The sequence below is a fragment of the Pocillopora damicornis genome, chromosome 7, assembly GCF_964200805.1.
Source record: "Pocillopora damicornis chromosome 7, jaPocDami1.2, whole genome shotgun sequence".
Classification (NCBI taxonomy): domain Eukaryota; kingdom Metazoa; phylum Cnidaria; class Anthozoa; order Scleractinia; family Pocilloporidae; genus Pocillopora; species Pocillopora damicornis.
In genome coordinates this window covers 777,832-802,245 of record NC_142676.1, presented here as the reverse complement: position 1 = coordinate 802,245, position 24,414 = coordinate 777,832, and the positions used below count along the sequence as shown (strand labels likewise).

The 24,414-nt window shown below is 39.6% G+C and overlaps 1 protein-coding gene across 5 annotated transcripts; it reads left to right on the top strand.

Moving 5' to 3' along the window:
* Nucleotides 1–33: 33 nt before the first annotated feature.
* Nucleotides 34–24,408, top strand: LOC113668547 (protein unc-79 homolog). 5 transcript variants are annotated; one of them, XM_089211720.1, is made up of 38 exons: nt 34–379; nt 1,220–1,340; nt 1,468–1,613; nt 2,240–2,410; nt 2,939–3,178; nt 3,886–4,216; nt 5,494–5,691; nt 6,084–6,519; nt 6,637–6,725; nt 7,229–7,352; nt 7,847–8,107; nt 8,408–8,708; nt 9,601–9,890; nt 10,563–10,711; nt 11,716–12,335; nt 12,880–13,038; nt 13,338–13,755; nt 14,352–14,574; nt 14,882–15,068; nt 15,518–15,934; nt 16,314–16,409; nt 16,806–17,157; nt 17,471–17,509; nt 17,858–17,973; nt 18,269–18,354; nt 18,920–19,084; nt 19,220–19,285; nt 19,512–19,622; nt 20,342–20,446; nt 20,533–20,610; nt 20,697–20,789; nt 21,104–21,276; nt 21,604–21,790; nt 22,157–22,204; nt 22,476–22,604; nt 22,961–23,038; nt 23,343–23,390; nt 24,047–24,408. In XM_089211720.1, the coding sequence occupies exons 1-38, from the start codon at nt 343–345 to the stop codon at nt 24,203–24,205; spliced, it is 7,047 nt and encodes a 2,348-aa protein (XP_089067846.1). In that variant the 5' UTR covers nt 34–342; the 3' UTR covers nt 24,206–24,408. The 5 variants fall into 5 exon arrangements, 4 of the variants coding, with proteins under 4 accessions (XP_089067846.1, XP_089067845.1, XP_089067848.1 ...); XM_089211719.1 differs by having other exon boundaries at nt 22,142–22,204; XM_089211722.1 differs by lacking the exon at nt 16,314–16,409.
* Nucleotides 24,409–24,414: the final 6 nt, after the last annotated feature.

Here is a 24,414-nt window from a genome sequence, read left to right as displayed (position 1 = left end):
CAGACTTTTCGCTGTTATTTACATAACAGCCACATCGTTATCAGGTGAAAGTAAAGAATTGTTTGGAACATTATGTAAATTTATATCCTGTACTTCTGTGCTCGTATGTAGCGCGATTGTCCTTCATAGAATTGCTACAAGAGCCGGTTTTTATGTTCAATGGGAAGCAAAGACACGGCTCAAAATTACTTCGTCAAAGACCTCATCTGTGAACATGATTAACCATGATCTCTTGTCATTCGACCTCTATGCGATGGCGGCATATATATGAGAGGTCTAACAGCTGTTTCTATCTTCAGCTCTTCTTGATCATCACAATCCGCGGAACAAGGAGGCACGATAATGTCTAGGCATATTAAGTCAACAAGAGCTGACCAGTGTTAGTATCGTTTATAAATCAGCTAAATACCAAGGTTGTGCAGTGCTAAATGGCATTTGTGCCGATTGTTTTTAACTGGTTGCTCATTTGTGTCAGGAACACTGCCACTGATGTTACCGTCAAAGTATAATTATGCTAAGAATATCTGTAGATTCAGTAAAATACAAAAGCGTCGATCTGCTTATTATGTCGCATTTATGTTACTCTATGTATACGGTCTGTTTCGTGGTTTCCTCATGATCCTATATTGACCGCTGTAAAGTCAAGGGCAAAGCATGTGAAATTTTTACTTTTACAGAATCGTTCATCCAGCTCCAAACATAGATCCAGTTTGAAATATTTATTTTAAAGCTGACAATTTAGTGTCTATCCTGCATAATTTACATGTGGTAGTATTTAAAATGAATTTCAAGTCATAGTGATTCCATCCTAGCATGTGTAGTGTTTCCCTTTGTTCCACATACGTTATCATAATCCTCAATAAGAGAAAAACGCGATTATTTTAATTTGAATCGAGATTATATTAAACTACAGCATCTAGTCTCAGGGAGGAAAATTTAGATTATTATTTTATTTACAGTGTGTTGGATGTTTGTGGTGTTGCTCTACACTTGATCATCCTGTTCAGCAGATAATAGCTATTGAGCAAACTGCAAAAATGAACCTGTGTGCCTTCCTCATCATGCTGCTAACCTGTGGAAAAATAATGGTGCCAGCAGAAATTTATGAGTTTAAATATGAGGAATGTTTGTGTTAGGCACCTTCCACAAAGAAACCTTGAATATTTGTTATGTTGTTGTCTCTTCTGCTCTGGTAGTTATATTTAACCTCTGTCCACAGTCAATGCCAAGGTCCATGGCCTGAAAGAAATATTCAACAGATTGGACAGAAGAACATATCCATTACCCACAGGAAATGATGTTGCCAACGTCCTTAAATGGTTTCAGCAAACTTTGCAAAGGTATCACCACGTTGTATTATTGTTTAAAAATTGTCATAATCAAAGAAATGCTAGATTGGGAATATACAACTTAAATTTATTTTAGAAACAGAAAGACAATGTAAATATTTCAACTGTTTGTCTTCAGTTTGGTGAAAGAGACCCGCCCTATATTGACAGAAGATAAGTGTTCATTTGATCGTCATCAATACCCCAGTATGGACTATACAGGACTTTACAAAGCTCTGGAAAAAATTGTGAACGTTGTTCCGGTGGTAGAGATTGGAGTTGAAGGTACATGTTTAGACAAAGTGGATAATTTGTGTTTGCCAAAAAAGTATGAGGTATATATGACCCTAATCTTTCAGTTTGTCTGATCATTTTAAAAGGTAATTTATACAGTAAGTTCTCACAGAAAAAAAAATGATGAATCCAAAAGAAAGTAATAGGTTAATCCCCTTAGTTTTCATTTGAAAATCTTGGCCTGGTTTATTTGAGCCATTCAGTGATAAGAAATGAACTTTTGGTGTGACTGTGCAGTAGGGAGCAGTCCTGAAAAAAAACTTTTGTGGACGACAGTAAGTAACAATGGGACAACCTGACCCAAAGTCACCATCAGATTCAAGTTAGGAGTTGTGTAATAGTCAAGTGTTATAAGTCTGGTGAGAAAAATCTGATTGGCCAGTCATTATTTGATTTTATGGGCTGTAAGACTTAAGAGGTTAGTCATGCAGCTAATAACCTCATTGACTGATTAGTTTTTGCAAACCAGGCTCACCAGATGTTACTCACTACCATTGACGGTGGTCTTAGGATTGCTCTGTCAATCAGACCACTTAACCAACTGTTAGTCAGGGGTTAAGACCATTAAGTAATACTCACATTAGTTGCTCAATGGTTTTCTTTTCCTCCTTTATCAGCTTTTGCAGACAGTGTGTTGTCCATCATGGCATCATTGGTTCCTTTCCTAAAGAAGGAAGACCTCAATGCAATGCCAATGGGTTTAGCAATGACACTTTCCATCTGGCCTCCACAAACTCACAACCACATTATCAAACTACTGGCTGGTTACATTCTTCCCATTCTGTTAGGTAATTTTGTCTTCAGATGTTTACCAATAGTTATGATAATGGGAATCAGATGTATTTGGTTGGTAATCACTAGGATTAGAATTTCTACAGCATAAGAATCTTGATGGCCCTAAAAGTTAAAAATTAAAATCTACATTTTTTCTAACTACCAATACTTGTAGGTATTACTATTTTGGCTTTGGTACTGTTAGTTAATTATTTTTCAAAGGTTTTCATGTTATTTGGACTCTGTATATTAGGTCCACAAAGCCAACACAACCATGTTTCCTAAATTCACTAAAAGATAAAGTTTACTTTTAATCCATGTTGCTAGAAATTAATAATTATATTTTTTGTTCTCTCTAACAGTTTTTGTTAGTAGTATGTCACAAATGAAACAATATTTTAATTCATAAAATGTGTTTACACAACATTACACAATCTCCAACTCCAAATGCTTGTTGTACAATTAAAAAAAATCACTGTACAAAATTTGTGTTTGAACTTTCAATAAAATTTTCAGTATTCTTTCTTTTTTTTTTTTCAAAGATGTCTTAGAGCCAGATGAAGATGGACTTTGTTATGCATCCCTCAGCTGCCCTGCCCTTATCATGTCAATCTTACAGTACTGTCCTGACTGTAAACAGCATGCACAATTTGTTGAAACACTGATGAGATTTAAGAGTGATGTCTGTTTGGATATCCTAGCTGTGCTGGCCTATGGTCCTCAGCCAATCATTAACTCTGCTGGACAGGTCCTACTTTACTATTATCCACTTAAGGATGTTGGTAAGGCTTATGGCAATGATTAGACTGAACTTTCTCAGGTTTTGATCCCTCAGAATTTTGAGGGAAAGTTGTTTGTAGTGTCATTGAGACTGGAGATCTGCTAACTTAACTTCATGGTACAATTGTGCACTAAACCTTTCTTTTGAAAGTAATACAATCAAATGAAAATGTTCAGAGGTTTACAAAACTTTGGAAAATTGTTGACCTCAGTGGTAAGAGGACAGTGAGCCAATTTGTGCATCAGCAATAAAAGAAAAAGTTGTTTGAGTGCTACTGAAACTCTTGAAATTGGCATCTTGATTTAAAGAATTCTATATTTCAGAATAAATGTTAGGAACTTTGATAAAAAGCAATAATGGTATAGGTATTGAATTATTACAGTCACTGACAATGAAAAATCAATCATTCGTATTTTCTTTTTGGGTCAATCTGGTTTGTGTGGCTTTCTGCTCAACTGCTGTCAGTTCAGAAGGTGTTTTTTCAGAAAATATCCCACCCTATATGTGATGAAACTAGAAAAACTGGAAATTCCAAAAGGACTGGCTATGGGCAGTCTCAAACCAAAGGTGAACTGGATCATGATGAAAAGTGTAGAAAATGGGAATGGAACATTGTGCTAGCATTCCTTGTTGTTTAAGATCTGAACTAGTTTTCTATCTTGAGCATAGTTGTCAATCGCATAACTTTGCCAATGATGTCCTTCCTAGGAGGAGCTGATGACTGGCAGTTTGTCTATGAACCCTGGCATCCACCAAATTGTCAAAACCAGGAGTGCGCAGTACCTCGAAAAAATACACCAACCACTATTTGCTTGGATGCCTCATTTGCCTCGTCACAGTGCGGCTGTTCTCCTCCAGTATTTATTTGCCAGAAATGTGCCGAGGTGGCTGCTCGTGACATCCCTGAAGATAAGCTTTTGGTGAAGATTATCCAGCCAATGGGAAAGATGCGTACAACTTGTGAAACAAAGGAGTGCAAAGGGCAAGGAAAGCCGTGTAGTGTTATGTGTTTTTCTTACGGCTGCGTCAAAGATAACAGGTAGATCTTAGAGGTTTTTCCCTCCTTCAAGGATTTCAACCATGTTTTTAAAAAAGGGGAAAAATGACAACTTTAAGCAAGGTTTTAACAGCAATGTTCGTTAGGCATTTTATCATCTGAACTATACTGACTCGTTCGCATTTTATCATCTGAACTATACTGACTTGTTCGCATTTTATCATTTGAACTATACTGACTCGTTCGCATTTTATCATCTGAACTAAACTGACTTGTTCACATTTTATCATCTGAACTATACTGACTTGTTCGCATTTTATCATCTGAACTATACTGACTCGTTCGCATTTTATCATCTGAACTATACTGACTTGTTCGCATTTTATCATCTGAACTATACTGACTCGTTCGCATTTTATCATCTGAACTATACTGACTCGTTCGCATTTTATCATCTGAACTATACTGACTTGTTCGCATTTTATCATCTGAACTATACTGACTTGTTCGCATTTTATCATCTGAACTATACTGACTCGTTCGCATAATCTAAAAGAAAACCACGATGAAGGTTGACATGTGTAGAGCTGGACGGGTTGACAAGAGCCGGTGTGGAAAAAGCTGCTAGGCACGCAATTACACGGCTCTGTAGCATTTTCCAAGAATGTGAACTGTAATTGTGAACTTAAACTTTGAACAAAGCAGAAATGGGAATTAGAGTCTCGTTTTAAAACAAATATTTGTCAGAGTTTCTTGTCACTGTGACTCAAAGAAAGAAAGGAATACTTTTCCATGTAGAATCATTTTCAGAGTTGTCCAGTTCGTGCTTTTCTTGTGTATACTTATGTAATAACGTCTTGTTAAAGTTCAAACATAATTTCAAAATGTTGAAGACCTAAAGGTCATACGATAAAATACTTATAGACTTACTTTGGTCAAACCTGACGGAAAAATATTGGGCTCTCATTATAGATGTACTGACCTCACTGCACTCGGTGCGTTCGACATGACCACGAGCCAAATGTTCTCGTGTTCGGCCCTCCCACTCACTCAGTGGATACATAAGATATCATAAAATTCTCCGGATACTATGCAGAATTTTGGTGGCCTGTGCTACTTTTTATTCAGATTTGGAGAAAGTGTTTTTTGTTATTTTACATATTTACGAAAGCCTAGATGACGTTGAGTAGCCTCTCAACACTGATTTTGTAACCTCTGACTGAGATTGCTGTTTGCTTGTTTTTTTTTTTTTTTTGCATCGATAGATGTATTACGAAAAAGTGGTGTGACATCCTGATTGTTTTCATTATTGCTTGCAGATTAAGACCTTTGACAATGTGTCAGGAGTGCCACGTCCGTTATCACAGCACTGGTGAGGGGTATCACCATGTGACACAGAATCTTTTCCCAGATCCTTGGACTCTACAAGGCCCAGACCAAGCCTACCCCTCTGAGGCAGTCATTCGCCTGCTGGGAGAAGCACAGCCTTGTCAGAAAACAAGGAATGAGGCCATGGGGTACGTGACGCATTATAACAATTAAATAAGATTTCAGCACAAGAGAGAACTGATGGTTGGACAGGGGTGGTCGTTGTTTGTTGGTTTCAAAGTGCAATTACAGAGTTATACTTACCTGCTAGGCTTCACCCCGTTCAATGATTAAACAGAAAATGTTTTCGTGTTCATTCCAAACCACAAATCAAGTTACACCAATGGTCTGTACCGTGATACACTTGGACGCTGAGCTTTACTGAGCATTTTTCAATCTTAAGTATTTTTTTTGTGTGTGTTTTGATAAAGTATCTGATTATGGGGCCTTTGAAATCGTTCTTTGCTGGATTGAATCTGGAGGAAGAAAACAACAATACACTTGTGTTTTTACAAGAAATTTGAAATTTCTTTTTCCCCAGACTAGTAAGGAGTAAACTCGAGGAGGAGGAAATTGAAGACGATGTAGACAATGATATAAACAACCGGCGTATGCTGAGTAGATTGGGTGTGTGGCTTCTTGTCGGAGTATGCAGTGAACCGGCCAGGTGTGAATCTGTGGAAAGACTGGGCCGACTGGTTTCCATGGTGCTGTCATGGATCGAGACAGCCTCAACTTTAAGACGAGATTACGTCGGCGAATTGTTGAAAAGGCTTACTAGTCAGTATGTCTGTCGATGGCTCATTCAAGTTCGAGATAACAAGTTCGATCTGTTGTGCGCATGCCTGTCCCCTGATCCTCCGGGATATGTGAAGGTTGGAGGATGCTGGGATACAATGTCCAGTAAGGAACGACAGCACATGGAGGGACTCCATCGCTTGTGCTGTGCGATACCCCACAATATTGTGACCCGCGAGGTGCGTAGTAAGCAGTGACTTTTATTGCCTGTGGTTCTTTATCAGCCTTAGCCCGTCACTGCTTTCAGAAGGCGTTGTACCATACTTGAAATGTTTTGTTATCGTTGTTGTCCTCAGGTTTGGGATGTTATTATGCCTCAGTGGATGGAAGCGATAAAGGCAGATGTTCAGCCCGAAGAATTGGCAAGGTTTAAAGTGTTGTTAACGTGAGTTTACCCAACAAGCTGGGCCTGGGACTTTGTCCATAATGGAGAAAACAAAATTGATAGCAAGTACAAAGCAGTCATTTTTCATCATTGTCTACAAGGAAAGCCTTGGTCTCGAATTTGTGTTTTAATCTGACCGTGTAGTCTGATCGTCCGGGTGAATGTACTCCTGAGGAGGATTGTTTTCGGTAGAACTGACTGACTTTTCGAAAACCTGAGTGGCATTCAGATCAAACTTCCTATCAAATGAAAATCTCGGGTTCGAACCATGTACTGTATTATGGTTTAATCAGTACATTACATGAGGTTACTACACTAAACAAAGGAGAAAGGTTTATAATATACGTTTTACCATCAAAGGTATCAAGAAAACACGTACCTGCTGAAGCAGACCAAAGTCTCTTTGGGAAAAAAATGGCTTGATTCAGTTAGTAACACGGTTGTAGCTTTTACTTGTTCCCATTTTCAGTTTATCGCTTCTATTTTAATGTTTTCCTCCTCAGGAAAATCTTCGACCCTTTGCTGACACCGCATAAGTTGACGCCGGAAACTACTTTGGGTTTCATAAAGAAAGCTCTTGAGTCTGCTGTACCTCGCCATCAGGTTGAGGCACTCTCATGGCTGCAGGTAAACAAATTTTAATTTTTTTGTTTCAATTAATTAGACTCACTGAGAGCACAACATTATGATAAGAGGCGAAAAATTGCTGTAAGTTTGATCTGGAAAATAGTCATGACCTCATTTAAGAATAAACATATAAAACCTTCCAAACTTAAAGTCCTTTGACTGCGGTTTTATTCAACACCTGAGACAATATTCGGTCGGGTTGCTAAAATGTCGATCAACAAAACCAGCGCATTAAAACCATTTCACTCCAGCGAATGACTTAAAAGGAAATTTCTCATAAAAACATCAAAATACATTTTGAAGCAGTAAGATAATGAGAGGGAAAAAAATAATCGACGAAGGGGTAGTGTTTTATTTTGAATTGAATTATCAGAGCTAAAATTATAAGACTATCTTTGACAGACGATGCAGAGAATAGATATTTAGCTCTCGGGAATAAAACTGACTGCTATTGTATAGTATTGTTATAAGGTGTTTATTATTTGCTTTCACAGATTCTGTCACAATTGGATATAATCATTCCACTGGACATGCTGCTCAGTATTTTTATCAAGGTTGTTCAAAACTCATCAGAATTCTCTGAAGGAGTAACCACCATGTTTCCTTTTCCGACTTTCACCGTGCAGTCACCGATGACTCCAACCGCCGAGGGCTCGCTTATTTCAACACCGGTCAGTGGTGTGTTGTCAGAACTAGGCGAGCTAAGTTCAAACCTGTCCTGTTTCATCATGGAACTAGATTTACTGGTTAAACAGGTATGTTAAGCAAAGGTTTGAAACGATGCTCGGTGTTTAGATGCGCGACTTAAGTACATTGTGAGCTGTAGAGAGTCTACAGAAATTGGCTCCGGAAAAGTTTGCCTCAGATTCGCGTGTTGTATTTGACGAGAATCATGGTCGCACTTTTTTTAGAAAGTGTGTGGCACAAACGAACTTGCTGAAAATTCGTTGACGTTTTTCCCTAAACCGTCCAAAAGATTCTGCATTTATTACTTTGCATGAGAGGCGAACTTATGAATAAAGGTAGCACGAATTATTGTTGTATTTGTTTCACAGGTCAACATTCAATTTATTCGCGACAAACATGTCCCTAACAGCACCGAAAGAGAACACGTAAAAAAGCTTTTGGAGTGCATGCTGGACATGTCGTGGGCTGGTAGCCATGGCGACCACTCAACTGTGTGTGACATGTGTAACATGACTGACATATGGTTCAAGCTTGCGCATATGTTGCTGCAGACTGTGTTCCCTGAAGGAGTCGCGTTACCTGAAGAGGACGTGCCAAGTCACGTGGCATATGGTGGACTGTTTAGATCAAGTGCGTCCAGTAATAAGGGAATATCCAATAGGAGTCTGAGTAAGTCCAAAGAGTGCCTCTTATATATTGGAGCAATTTTCAATTCAGTGTCGTAAGTAATTCAGAATTTCTTTGTTTTTGTTTGCGTTGCGTTGTTTGCTCTGTAATTGGCCCGGAAACCCTCATGCCACTCTCTCTCAACCAATCCGTGTACAGAACTAAAACCTGTCACGACTTGGTCGTTACCATTCTCCCGCGCCTCAGGCAGTCTGCTGGTTTTTACTTTGAGTTCTTATTGACTGTTAGGGTTATTTTTCCTTTATTGTGATTGGCCGTTGTGATAACTTTGGTTTTGGTTTCACGAAACTCAATCGAATAGCACCATTAACATCGAGAGAAAACCTGGTTTATACTGGTTTTGCTGGAATTCATCATGTGATTTGTTGCTCCCTCTTCTTAACCAATCAGGTGCAAGACTAAAACCAGTCTCAATACTCGGTCATCCACTTGTCCGCGCTTAGGACCTTACTCTATTTATTTTGGTTTCTGATTGAATCCTTCACACCCTAACATCAGTATGCATATTCTCCATACTGTTCTCTATACATTTCCTAAGGTTCTGACAAGGAGAATTTGGTTCGCAATGTAGAGCTTCTTTGTTTGGTGATCATTTCATTTATTCTCGTCACCTTAATGTTTGATTGGGGGTGATATTGTAAGGAGAAATTAGATGCTGGTCACTCTTAGAGGTTAAAGGGTTAATCTTTATAATACTTTAAGTTTACTCTTGCTGTTTGTTCCGGTGCGATTATTTTGGTTCTCGTTTAACAACACATCTAATTTGACATGCGCAAATTTACTCATTGTAATTTTACTCGAAGAGTGTTTTAAAGTTTTAATGTTTGAGCTTTCTTTGTTATTAAAAACTCAAAAACTCGTCGTTCATTTCCAGCATCAAACAAAAGTCAAGTGGAAACAATCGAAGAGGAAGTGTTTACTGAAACTAAGCGAGACGTTTCTGACGTCACAGACAGTTGCCAAGGTGACAATGATCCTGAGCCCGCAAGTGTTCTCAGTGAGGCTGACTCGCCATCAGAGTTGAACGAAAACGTCATCTCCTTTGCGGCCATGCGCAGTATGTCGGCTGGCATTGGCTCGTGGAGAAGTGCAACAAGTACCAGCAACTGGGGCATGGTCTGCGAGACTTTTCCTCAACTGAATTTGTTGTTAGGTTTTCTTAAGGTAAACGTCCATTTGCAGCACTTATCTCAATTTACCTAGTATGTTTTTAACGGCATTTTCGGAAATCTCTACGGCGATCTATGTAGTATTTCTTTGTTGAATTTTTGCGCTCAAATAAGCAGGGTAGGAGGCTTGGCGCAGAGGTAAGAGTGAATGTCTTCCACTATTGTGACCCGACTTCGATTCTCTGATATGGCATGAGACATAGATCGAATTTTCGTCGTCGGTTGCCGTCGTTTCCCCGTGGATTTATATTCTTTTACTTCAATTTTCTGCCCCCCATGGAAACCGTAACCGCTAAATACCAATTGACCTTGTAGATGTGAGACTTTTAAAATCCAATACATTTTTATGGTCTTTTTAAAATAAGTGACAGCTCTTAGAAGTCAACTTCGTTCGCCGCATTTTCTCTTAGGTATGAGGTTTATTAGGCTCCCCAAGCGTGATGTGGCCAAGTATTTCGCCATTCTCTGCTTTTCCTTGCTTTTCAGTAAAAGTTCTCGATACTCGCCGTTTTCTAACCTCTTCTCTCTGGTTTTCCATTTCTGATAAAGCCCCGTGTGACCTAACATGGCTTCTTAAGGGGAGTTAATTAAGCAATGTTAATTAGGCCTAATGAGGCTAAACCAAGTGGGTGCACTTTTGTAACTTGTTTCTGTGTCCCTCCTATAGGAGCTCCCCCGCCAAGAAGACCATAATGTCCAGCTAAGTATTTTGAGGTGCCTTAAAGTGTTGGTGCTGCGCGGTGATTACTTGCGGATCGCCATGGATGCCGATTCAGAATTCCTGGCTTATTTACAAGAGATATTCTTTATTCCAAAGTAAGACACTAGCGTGAGAGTGATTCTATATACCATGAGTATTATTTAAGAGTTGGGCTACGATCTTGTTTGATCACGACATGAAATCACACTTGTTGGAGACGTCCTAAATATCGATAATCGTTCCTCTTATTCTTCATTTTGGACTGTTTCTTACATTTTTCAGAGTTTATTGTGTGTAAACTGAACATGTCAACCTTTTACACCCGAACATCAGTATGCATATTCTCCATACTGTTCTCTATACATTCCCTAAGGGGCTGATAAAGAGAAATTGTTCTTTATTTTAGTTCTTTGTTCTTAAGATCTTTAGCTTCTTTAGTTGGTGATCATTTGAAAATCTGATTCAGGGGTGATTTTGGTGGGAGAAATAAGATGCTGGTAACTCTTAGATGTTAAAGAGTTGATAAAACTGAGTTAACTTTGGGTGAAACAGGGTTAATTTGAATAGATTATTTCAATTCTTCTCGTAAGGCAAAATAGGAAAGACAGTAAAGTAAATGGTTTGAACCCAGGAGTATCAGTAGTTCGTATAGTGTGTTCGTCCGGGTGAGTGTAGTTCTGTGAAGAACTGTTGTTGTTGACTGACGTTTCGACAACCTGTGCGGAAGTCATCTTCAGAGTCAAGTCACTTGACTCTGAAGACGACTTCCGCACAGGTTGTCGAAACGTCAGTCACCAACAACAGTTCTTTTAAGAACTACACTCACCCGGACGATCACACTATACGAACTATAGGAAAGGCAATTGGGAAGTGATTGCTTCGTGAGACAAACGAATTGACAATTCGTTACTTGTGTTTATCACAATTAATTTCTGCCAATTTTTTTACGATATACACTGTAATATATACACTGCATGATCCAATGCTTGGTACAATTATCACTTTGCTCTTGATTACAATGGCGTGAATATCCGTTCGTTTTAGTTTTCCCCTTGCCCGTTAACTTTTCTGTATGGGTATCTGCGACTACGTTTGATTTCATCTCACATTTCTTTGTCAGCATATGGGAGCTTCTACAAGCCGAACACTCAGAGATGTCTCATCTGTGTGTTCAGATTCTCCTTCACTGTATCTGCCTTCCATTTGGAGCTGAAAAACTCTGTGATCAGGTCGAGAGCGCTTTCTCCGATGATGATTGGCGAGAACGGTCTTCTGCCGTGGAAAAAGTGGCCATCATCGCGCGTTTCCTCGAAAAAGAACACATCAAGTCAAACAACATAACCATGTCAGCCTTGGCGCATTGTTTTACGTATTTAGTCGGTGCAGTTGAGGACGTTTGCACGCCAGTGCATCTAAGGGCCGTCTACATGTTAGGTACCATAAGAGCCTGCTCATTAAAAGTCCTCTACAAGTGCATTGAGCACCAATATGATGCCGTGCCTCGGGACCGTCTTCTGTTAATCCACACTTGTCGGATATTACACCGAATACTTCCCCTCCATACTCCCCTGTGTGGAAAATTCTTTATCAGTCGTTTCAAGCATTTACTGATAGAAAACGCAGATTTTGTTTCCTTGGGGAGTCCCAGGGGGCGTAACGCATCTGGTACAACGACAATGTCACCGAGTCCCAGCAGTGAAGTGTCCGTCGATGGAGGGAATGATTCGTCAAGAAAAATCGGTTTGTTACTGGCTTGTTTTTGATAAGGTTAATGAAATGTTCTTCCAGCTTTCTTACCAATATCTCATACCTCTTTGTATCCTTTTAAAGAATTTGAAAAGTGAAAAGTCTATTCGTGGACCAATACGTATTTTCCTTTGGATATGAACTATTCACTGAACAAGTAGTCGATCATTTTGTTGAAAGGTCGGTTTACAATTTTATTTTGTGTTTAATCGCGTAGATATCTACTAAGGAAGAAGGGAACAGGGAAAACATACGCGGGCTATAGAAGATTTTTTTATTTGGAACTAGCGTTTCGTTTCCTCTGGAGTTGTTTCCTAACTAGAGGTGTCTAAGTATCGCCGGCAGTTCTGTTATGAAGACTACATGACATGCTGAGAAGTACCTGAAAGGGATAACCCAGGATAAAGCTTTGTTGCGTTTCATGCTTAATAAGTAAGCGGTGTAATATATGTGAACAGGCGTAAGGTCGGACAGGCATTCAGGAAACTTTGTTTGGTAAGAAACTCAAACTTAGTTCCTTTTGATTTCTTCTCTCCAGCTACTGTTCTGCGTTCTCAACCCAGTACCAGATCCCTGATGGCTCGCAGCAGCTTGGGTCAACTTCGACGAACCTCTTCGTCGTTTCGTTGTAGCTACACGTTTCGTTTTCCAGGCGAGAGAGTCTCATATAACAGAAAGGTGTCAACGGGTACAGAAGGTAATATCATAATTTCCGAAGAGATTCAGCATTCAACTTCCTTTTCTGGATAAAACGTGAACTCTTTTGTGTGTTGCCTGCTAAAAGGTACAAGCCTTGAACTATTATTGTCTGTCTCTCAGCCATTTTTGCGACAGTGTGGATTAATTATTTTTTTCATTTGCTATTCATAGAAGTGTGCAGTACTTTTGTCACCTATAAACCGAGTATCTGGCTTGATTTGCCAGCAATCTCTCTTCAGCTCAGTTGGTAGCGTATCGCGAGAGTTTATTTTGAGATACGAATCGTAAAATTGTTAGGTAAGAAGTCCTCAAGTGGCGGCCGGCAGCGGCGGACAGGTGGCTTTGTGAATCAGTCAGGATCCATCGATATCTCAGACCGTATGTTCCTTGGAGGTCGCATCCAGTCCAACCTCCCTACTGTTCAGGAGGAGGATAACGAGATCTCGCGTCAGTCGGTATCCTCCACTGACTCCTCCTTCAGTCAACTGCTGGGTGTAGGTCAGGAGGGTAGCAGCATGGAGGCTGAAGCCACCCATCAGCTGGTCACGCTGGTCATGGACTTCCTGAGCTACCCTGGAGCCAACAAGGGAAGGGAGCGGTCAGAGTTTGTTAAGACAGAAAGTTATGAGGTCGTTCAGATGAGTCATTACTTGGGTGTACTAATGGGATATGATATCAAGGTTGGAGAATTCACCGGCAATCCGCGAAGATTAAGGTACAGATGTCACGACTTAAATTTTTATTCATTTTCTGTACAATTTTTTTGTATCACATCACATCGATTGTTTCATGATGTAGTTACATTCGTTGTAGGTCTCGTGTTTCGTGTACCGCGACAACAAAAATTTTCATGAATATAAGAGATCCTCGCAGTCATAAACACTACTGAACTAGTGGTTGAAATAAGACCTGAAAAAAAATTTAGGCCCGTACGGGATTTGAACCCATGACCTCTTCGATACCGGTGCAGCGCTCCACCAACTTAGCTAACAAGCCAACTGGGAGCTGGTCATTAAGTTGGGTCCAAATAAACCATCCAAGTGATGAATAATGACTGTAGATATATGAAGATATATGTGCACTGCGGTGAAGAAACGAATATAAGAGATCCTCGTAGCTATAAACACTACTGAACTAGTAGTTGACTTTTCGAAAAAAATCCATTATTACAAAAATGCCTGCCCTTTGAAGGCTAAGTTGGAGCGGTGATAGGACTTCTTTTTACGAGGATCTAGCTCAAAAACTACCATTCTATCTAGATCATCACGTAGCAACCTTTCTATGAAGCGCTTATTAACCTTTTCCTTACAGGTTGTTCCCAGTCTTTCACGCCTACATGGCAGGGATTGTGCAAGTTTTGGATCAAAATCAAGAATGGGGCAGTGAACTTCTCAACCTCACTCTGCAACTTTTATTGTTTTGCGCGGCTCCTAAGCCACAGAAACGAACACATGTCCCAGAGTTTTCACTTGTGAGAGTACCACAGGACATGCGTCAGACATGGCTCATGGCTTGTCTTATAATATTGTACAAGGTAAACTAAAAAAGACTTGAAGATATGTTTGTGTTGCAGAGCAGAGCCTCGCTATATTCCTTGGTACAAATGGTTACCAGGGAACCCTCAGGGAACAGATGAAATGGGAGGAGGGGGGGAGGGGTAGGGGTAGGGTTATATCCGAATGAGTAGCTATGCTCCTAGTTACCTCCTGCAATGGAAACAGGGACAGTAATGAGCTATAAGGGCCATAGGAGATAACCGTTACGTACTTAAAAAATAACATAACATTACATGCCATGGCTGACTCGTCGTTGATCTGTTTCTGTTGTTCTTTTCTTTCCAGTATCCCTTCCACGCAGACTCCCATAAACGAGACACAAAGAATCTCATTCAGGTAGTGATAAACACGTTGGAGGCCCAGGATCACGTTTGTAAGGGACCCAGAGAAGGTTTTCCAAAACGGGCCAGTGTGGCGTCCTTATTTGGGGAGTCGTTTTCTGTGGGGCCAGGAGATGCCTCCATTCGATCAGGTAACAAAACTTGGCTCAAAATAAAGTTTTCCCGTGTGGAATCCATATTTCTCTATTGATGTAAGCTTAACTGTAAATGTCAAACGCGATTATTCTGCCCTTCAAAATTTTTAGTTTAGGTCAGAGAGCCATCGAGAGTGCATTGTAGGCATGCAGCGCGTATTAAAAGAAGCACTTTTTTTGGAAAGCATTAAAAATATTAACTCCCTCTTTCTTCCCTCCCTCCTTCTTTACTTCCCTCCCCCTCTCTACCTCTTCTCTTCCACCCCCCTCCCCCCCCCCCCCACCTTTCTTCTTCCTCATTGTCGTAACGTGACATTACAGTCTTGGAATGTTGTGAGGTGGGTTAAGGTAACTATTAATTTCAATTTTTCAACCTAACGATCTTACCAATTTATTAGATTTATCATTATAGTTCTTAAACTTACTTCGCTTCCTCTTCGGTTCAGACCCTCCAGGAAGCCCGCTCCGTCGTCATCACACTGAAAAACAAATGTCATTACCCGTCTCCGTGACCAGTAACAAATCACGTGACGACGAGGACAAAGACAAGCGGCATGCAGAAAGACAGATCTCCTCACCCTCGGCTTACAACACCGGAAAGTTTCCGGAGAAAAACGAAGATGAAAAAGATAAGGACGAGAAACTTTCAGAGACGAACGATGATCTCCGACGGTTGCCCGAGACTCACCTTGTTGAGTTTGGTGGCGTTAGTTCTTCAGAGCGACTTTTGTCTTCCAGCTCCTCGACCCAGGACATGTCAGCCTTTACAGGAGGCGCGCGCCGATCAGTCCCGGCTTCTAGTCGCGAAGGAGACAAGGTTGGAGGAGAGGGAACACCAGGGGTCGAGAACAAAGGGCGGAGAGGTACGAGAGAGCCTGTTACTTGAAGTAGTGTCTATTTCAATCTATGCAACAAAAGAACATTCTTCTTTTGGTATTTTTTTTACCGTAGAGTTGCCTGGCTACAACATGCACAGTTTTATTTTCGGTTGACCATTGTTAAGTTGTTGTGAATTGTATGAGGATAAGAATCTTTAAATAACTCTCTTAAAACTCTGAAAATATAAAGAAAAATAATTATAACAAAGAAATACATTTTTCAAATATTGTGTAACCCGTGAAAACGTTTGGTTGTTTGAGTTTAAGCATCCAACACTTGTTGCACCAAATGTTCTAAATACAAGAGCCTACAGTATTTCGCAACTAACTTTTAAATTACTTTACCATGTTCCCGTTGTTTCAGCTCGTCCTCTCTCGTGGCGTGTTCGCCGCAACACAGGAAGTAAACAAAGTATTTTCAACTTTTCATTGCGTTCTAAGAAGTCTACGCATTTAAATGGTTGGTAACACAGTCGTATAAAGAGATAAAGTCCTAAACTATTTAACGTTTAACCTGAGCGCATTTAAATGAAATCTCTTACCAGGTGTTTTTAAAGATTTAGGTTTTATCCGCACGTTTTGAACTTTGTAGCTTAAAAATCTTCCATTAAATTTAAGCTGGAGTAAAATTATATTAAATTCGCTCAACTTATCAGTTTGGAATTTCAGATCGAATGAAAACTTGCATATATCAAAAGTTAAACATTGCGTTTTAATGACCGATCATGTAGATCAAAATAATAGAAGGCGAATTTGAAGTGTAATTCAAACATAACGTGCTTCGGTTACTGTTAGGACCCTGGACACGAGATAAATACTTAGGTTATAAATGATTTTTTGTTGTTATTCACATCAGTATCCATAGAGTCAACTAGCAGTCGTGAAACACGTGATGTGGACTTGAGCCGGCCGGGAAGCGTTGAAAGCTCGACGTGGACTAACAGTGTTGAGAGTCGAGGAGGTTCAAAGCCCAAACTGTTACACAGCTACTCGACGCGATCTTTTGATAGGGTCTTAGAAGGGACCATCGACAAGGACCCTTTTGAGGGGGACCTAGAGCTCGACTCATGCCCCGAGTGCGGGACCTCGCTCGAACAGTTTGACGAGGAGACCCTTAATTTATGTATTGTGGTGCTTTCCACGTTTGCTCATCAGAGCCCCTCAATGGCAATGCCCCTTTTACTTCGAATACTGGAGTGCGTTGCGAGGTAAATGCGAAGGGGGACTTGTGAATATAGATCCTTTTGATATCTATCTTTGTGAGCTCATTAAAACAATTGGGAATTGTTCTGAAAAAAAGTTCTTGACACAGTTAATGTACTCTTTCAAAAGGCATTTTTCATGAATTTATGAATGTAAAATAAGAAAATGTACTGCAGAAATGAAATGAAAAAGTTCATTAATTGTCGCAATTTATGCAAATGAAACAAAATGCCGGGAAAGATAAAAGAAGCTGTGACTTCCTGGAGAGTATCACACCAGTGGCGTTTAAATTCTCATAGTGATCTTTTTTTCCTACAGAAAATGTGTGCATCCTATGTTTGCTTGGCAAGAGAAAAGGTAATTTTTCAACAATTCTACTGGATTATGGAACTAAACCAAAGTTTCGCCATTGAAACATTTCATATGAAAAACATCACGCAAGTTACAACATCGTTTTGCTGGCAGTTTTGTTTGCGCAGGGAAACCTGAGAAAACGAGCAGCAAAGCGGCGAGAGGCTTGGGACGGAAAATTAATAGAAACGAATCGAAGCTCCGGTGCTCGTTTTTGTGGTTACACTTCCAGCTACACGGTACTACCCAGGATGCATATGGACAGTTTTCAGATGATTTATGGTGTTGTTTCTATTTTACTTTATTTCCCGAATATTTTTTTTAACGGATACTCACTCAAATCTCTATTTTTAGTAACCTGCTGATTCCCGGTTCAATAAGAGAAGTAGCTAAACAGTTTCTGAGATGTGTTCTCATTAAGCTCGCGCCTAACGGCATCTTCTCAGAGCTGTTCCGTAGCTCTTTGAAAGGTAAGAAATCAACTTTACATCGATCGTACTGGTGCTTAATCTCAACAGACGGCGCTTTTATGCCTATTTCCTCACAAAACTGGTCATTTACTGTCTGAAGTATTGAAATAAGCTCCTCTTAGTTACACGTGTTAACGCGCGTTTCTTTTCGGCTTTGCGCAGTGAAGAAAGTTGTTTCTGAGACTTAAATGTTCTTCCTAGAAATCTTGCGCGAAGTTTGGTTGATTCCGAGATTCATCAGTGCAAAATTCATCAGTTTCATTTTCTTATTTATTGGATTGTTTTCTCTTTCCAGATGACACACTTTTAAAAGCTGTTGCAATCTCCTTGAATGATTTTTCATCGTTTGACCAAATGTCTCCAATAGCTTACTTGCTGGAGGTACTGTAAGATCTTAGCGGCCTTTCTTCTGTTATATGTTGGTAATTAAATCTGAAAGCCTAGAGTTTGCTTTAAAGGAAAGTACGGTGGAGTTTTTATTACCGTTAATATTGTATCGTTCCTTATCTAACCTTCAACTGTATACGGTTATTTAGTTGAAGCCGAGAGGTTTATTTTTTTTTCTTCACTTATGAAAATTGAAATTTCTTTCTGTATTTAACGACACAGCTCAAAGTGTGTAATTTTTTTAATTGTACATGCGCAAATACACTTAAAATATTGCTGATAATAGAAATATGCACGACACTTATCACATGTGAACCAATCAAATGGGACCAAAATAGGACAGGTCTAGCTTTTAAAATTTTCTTTATCCTACAAAGTACGCTCTTGACAAATGTTCCATCTTTATGTTAGACCAGTTAAAATGCCCACTCACTTTAATTTTGGCTGATGTGATATTGAGCTCTCAGAGCACGCATTAAAACAACTCTATGAATTGCAGTGACAAGAATTTTTTTTTTTTCATATTGGGAAAAAAAATTTTATTTGCTATCCTTTTTAGGATGTTCTTGGGTCCAGGACTCTTAGCGATCGTGTGCTGGTGTTGCTGAGCAACTTGGACACGTACTTTCAATTTGCCTCACGTGAGCCCACGAGTGCTTGGGAGAGTCAGCTGTCTCACTTCGAAGCGTTATTTAGGAAGCTGCCTTCAGTGTTGCCCGAAAATGTAGGTGCTCTGTTCTAAAGTAAATAATAACCTTAATCCGCTCATGATTACGATTTTATTGGATGAAAAGCTTCTGGTGTCCACCACCTTTATCTTGTGTCTTAAAACAGCCTTATTTGTTTTTTTCTTTAATAGCCCGATGTTACACCAACATTTCATGTCATGACTGCAATCCTCAATGCGGCGAGTTCTTCTTTCAAGGTAAGAGCATTTTCCCGCGAAAAAGATATGTTTCTTTCATTACTTGCCATCGCAAAATGTCTGCCATGCAATTTATGTGAGTTTGTCTTACAGGGGTAAGCGAGAATCTCGATCAAAAAAACATCCTTCTATTTCAATGTGTTGAATAATGCTATGCTTTACTTCTCACTCGACTTCAGCCAAGCCTGATTGTTTGTTTACTGAACTGGTTTGTTTATTTTTTCAGATGTTACTGCCATCCTTCGCTCAGGTGATCAGTTACGCCATCAACAAATGTTCCTTTCAGCTTCAAGATCTGCTGGAAGTTTGTGTGAAGTGCACCGAGACTTTTCCAAAGGTTTGCCAACATTTCTCTCCCGTGAAAAATGTTAGTTTGTTAATGCAGTTCTTTATTCCAGGGAGCGCACACGTTTCCTGTCTTTCCCACATAAATACAGGCTTGTTAATTTCAGAATAATTTCAGGATCAGATAGGTTCAAGTCTTATCACCTCTCATCTTCGGAGTTTACTCTAAGTGTCCATGACATCATGGGTTTAAGAGTATTGGTACTCTTCCCAGGATGGCGCGCCATACTCCTGGGTTGAGAGTGACCCTGTGAGAGTGAAGTGTCTAGCCGAAGAACATAACATAACGACTTGGCTCGAAACCGGAGTCCAGCGCGCAAACCACAAGACCACAGTCTTTTACTTATAGGTTCGGATTAAGTATAGGTAATAACATGATTTCGAGTGCAATTTGTTGTTAATTTGCACGAGTGAATTTTTCAAAGACAACAAAAATGCACGAGCCTATAGAGCAAGTACAATTTGTAGTCTTTTTAAAAATTTACAAGTGCTTATTACACCAAATTGCAGGAAAAATCATGTTATTACTCGTTAATAACGTACATGAAAAAATATCACAGAAAGTCAAGACAGACTTTGCAGTTGCGTTACATGAGAATGTACTCGTTTTCAGCCAATCAGAAGCGCGTAATTTTTTCCATATACATTATTAAGATGAATAAAATGTTGAAACTACTAATTCTTTTTTTTCTCCTGACTTAAATCTTTCAGGAGCGTAACAAGCTGTTTTTGACTCGTGCTGTTGTGTTGGAACTGGTCCATGCTGTAAAGTTTCGTTCTTCACTTCCCGACACGAACCTCCAGTCTGTTCTTCAGGTACATAGTTACTCTGGAATTTTCTCTTTAATGTTTTTTAAGTGTCTGTGAGAGATACTTTATCTCAATTGTTTGTCTATCAATAGTTTGTCGCTGTAGATGCTGGCAGCAGGATCAGCTTTGGTAGCGAAGCTGACAACGCGCCTTATGATCTGCCGTTTGGGGTGAGAATTGTGTGACATTTCTTGGCATTGTGTTACTCTTATAACTTTTCATGTACTTAAAACTCTTTTTTTTTCTTTCTTCATAGTCACGCACTCGAGCTCTTGACTGCGTCCGTCAGTACATCGGGGAAGCATTAGAGTTCATAAGGGACTGGAATTTTACCGCCAGATCCAGTAAAGTAAGTGATATAAAGTCGATGGCCGGTATTGTGTTAACGTCCAGTTTAGGGTAGCTTTAGAAAGCTGTTATGGGTGACAACGACTGACGTTTCTACAATCAGAGCTGAAGTCAATAGAGCCAAGAGAGGGATTGTAATGGTGACGTTGTTCTTGGTTAGGTCGCGGAAAGGTCAGTTTCTGTTACTCATGAACGTTCAGGGCAATCATCAGCCGAACGATCAAACTGTGCGTCCGAAAGTAACTCTCGTGTTTAAACTACCGACTGCTGTACGGGAATATTTCTTTTTTATTAGCAGCTTGTCTTTTCCAACAGGAAAACCGCCAGCTAAGTGAACCAAACCTACATCAGACAACTTTGCCGATCGATCTGAAAGCCAGTGTATCCCAGCTGGTGGCATTGGAGCTCACTAAACACACAGAGGACAGCAAAATGCATAACAAAGCACTAGCATGGCTCAAGAGTCCTCCTACAGCTACACAGTTGGGGTAACTACTCACTGTGCTCTTTAATTTGCACTATGCTTTATTTCTTCTATGTCCCAGTTTGATAGCAGGAAGTGAATACAATTACTACTACTCCATGATAGGATGCTAGTCCATCACAGATTCAAACTCCCCACCTCCCTCCCCCAGAGTATCTCATCAGGCTTCCCTGGCTGGTCCCGGTACCTATTTTATACTCCTGAGTGGAGAGAAGTGTTTCACCACAGCACATTACACACTGACCAGGCCAAGACTCGAATCCAGACCTCTAGACCGAAAGCTCACGCGTTAACCATCAGGCCCCTTTGCCTGTCTCTTTTTCTCTTACAGGCGTCAAGAACTACTGGATTGTGTGACACATATGCGGCTGCTGGCGTGGTTACTGCACGGCTCATTGTCACACTTCGTACACTGTCGCAATCCTCACGTCAACTGTCACCCAGTCAAATTTGAGGAGAACACGCATATAGCAGACTACGTGCTAATAATTCTGTTCAGCTTTGCGGAACAGCTTAAGGTTAGAATTGTGCTTTATTGGAGTTAAAATAGGGAAAGTAGAGTAAACTTCCACGATCAATTTTTAATCCATGTGTGTATTTGTCATCTCCTATATTCCTGTTGGTAAGTGAGTAACCCCTCAAATGTTCTATTAACCTGCCAAACTAATATTTTATTATTATTTATATTTATTTTTCTTATTTACTATTAGCCTGCCAAACTAATATTTTTTAGTTTGTCTCTATTCCCCCAGTAGGTAGAGGTGGAGGGGGGATGTTGTGCAAAGGTCAAAATCTTAGTCAAGGTATTGCAACCAAGGTTCATTAAAATCGTTTGTTTGAAATTTATTTGCGCTATTTTACACGGTCAGCCTTTCCTTTTTCAGGAACCTTTGAGCAAGTCTGCCCTTTACCATGCGTTTAATGTTTGTGAGGTAAGGGGAATTGGAAACGTTCGCTTTTTATTTTGCAACCAATGATAAAATATTTCACAAGGTAGATCCGTCTGTTTAAGGTATGCTTTGTATGTATCCTTGAAATATGATGTTTGTGTGCACCAGTGGAATTACTCTTGTGTTTATGTTGCAAACAAAAGGCTCTTGTAACTCTTTGTTTGGTTGTGTTTTTAAAAATGAAAATAGATTAAGAATCCTTGCAAAATCGTAGTTGTTGGAAGCAACATGTTTTCTTTTGTCATTGTGGCAGTTGTGGACACTGTACTGTGATCAAACCAAGAGTCCAGGAGAATCGTCAACACACGCAGCCTCCATCGTTATGGAGTTTTGGGGAAAAGTGACCCCAGGCATTCTGCATCTTCTTACGCAAGCGAAGGAGGTGAGGAGTTTTGAGAGTTTGATTACATGGTCAAGAATTGGAAACATTGAGGGGTTTCACTGTACTCGGAAGCAAGATTCCCTTTCTGTCTATCATTAAAATGCGATGAAAACTTTTAAGTTGAAATGTGTCTTTCACATTGACTGACAATCATATTTTATGATCAATTCTTGTCGTGTTCCACCTCAGCCATGAGTATATTGGGCAATAAAGAAGTGACTTACAATTTATCACGGCCAGAAGTGATGCGTCAAGCTTAATGTCGAAAGGAAAAAGTCTATTATAAAGAAAACTATCTTGCTTTTCAGAATGATGTTAAATATCCTCTTAAAAGAAAGTTTTGATTGCTTTAACAGCTGACACAAACTGTGAGTCACCACTTCTTAAACCTATTGGAAGCTCTTCAAGAATGCAACTCCACCCCACTACCCAAGGTGAGCATGTGCCGAATACGTGATAGTGATCACACCTCCTCTTTTTTTGTGAAAAAACGTGATACCGCGGTCTTCGTACATTTTGTTTGCGGTTGAATGTGATGTTGAAGATTCAGTGTATGCTTAAAGAAAGAATATTTTTTAGACTTGCTTAGTTTTCCTCTTAATAAAATTGAATTTCGGATTTTGTCCATGGTAACGACAAAAAAAAAAAAAAAACACGAGATACTTATCATGTTTTGAGCCCCATATTTCATTTACAGTTATGAAACAGTTAAGAACTGTTTATATTTCGTTCAATCAGCTTTATCCGATGTGGTACCCGATACTTACCTACTGCTTCTCTCAAAAGGTAAGTGAGAGAGTTGATTTTGCAATAAAGCGAATAGTAAACTAAAGTGCAGTTTCGTTGGCTCCAATAAATTGTGAGAATTGATTGGACTTCGTGTATGTTACTTTAATTCGAATTGTGATTAGTGTAAAAATCGCAAGTGGAAACCGACACAAAACCTCTTTCCTCATTTAATAAAAGGGTTAAGTTTTTAAAGAAACTGTGGTGCTGCGTCGTTGGGGGTTTAACAAGATGATTTGGTTTTTTTTTTTAACTGAGTTGATAATGTAAATTGGCCAACATATAAGTTTATGAAGCTGAAGTTTCGTCGCTCGAAACTTCAGCTTTAGAAACCCTTCACGGTGGCCAATTTACTTTATCAACCGTTGATAAAACCAAACTAGCTCTTTTCTCATTGGTTTATTATGTTTACCTTGGGGTTTATTTCCGTTGAGTATTATTTAAATACACTTGCATAAACAGATAGAGCTGTTTTAAGTATCACCTTCCAAGTTTCCATGGAAAATTTGAATCACTATTTATCCCGATACAATTGAGTTATTCCAGGAGTTCGTGTTCCTGATATTTGACACGTGTTATGGAAGAAATTTCCAAATAACACACACTCGAGTTCTTTTCACATCCTATTCTGATTATTACGTTATTTTCTCTTGTAGCAATCTGACACTGTGCATGCGCGTTTGCGCAAAGCTCAGTCCCGAAAGCGGATCAACAAACACACTAAGTCAGCACTGGCCAAGTGGTTAAAACAGCTGCAATTCAAGATGGCGCTCGCAGAACAGTCACCTGACAATTCTTTATTCAGTAGCATATGAAAACACACGTGATTTGTTGTGGACATTAGCTCTTCGTCATATCGAGCAGACAAAATAGTTTAGAAGTCGACAAAGGATATCACTTCGCTCTTTGTTAGTCACAAGAGTCATCTTGATCTCTGTGGCCGTAATGAATAAGGTGTAAATAAATTTTTTAGTTATTATCGACGAAAAAGGAAATAAAAGAATTGGTGTAAACACCCGACATT

Excerpts from the sequence above, each read along its gene's own strand:
- LOC113668547 (XM_089211719.1), top strand. The coding sequence starts at position 343 with ATGTCTAGGCATATTAAGTCAACAAGAGCTGACCAGT. Across the intron at positions 18,355-18,919 it reads CAATAGCTTACTTGCTGGAG|GATGTTCTTGGGTCCAGGAC; the intron begins GTACTGTAAGAT and ends TATCCTTTTTAG. Across the intron at positions 19,085-19,219 it reads CTTCAGTGTTGCCCGAAAAT|CCCGATGTTACACCAACATT; the intron begins GTAGGTGCTCTG and ends TTTCTTTAATAG.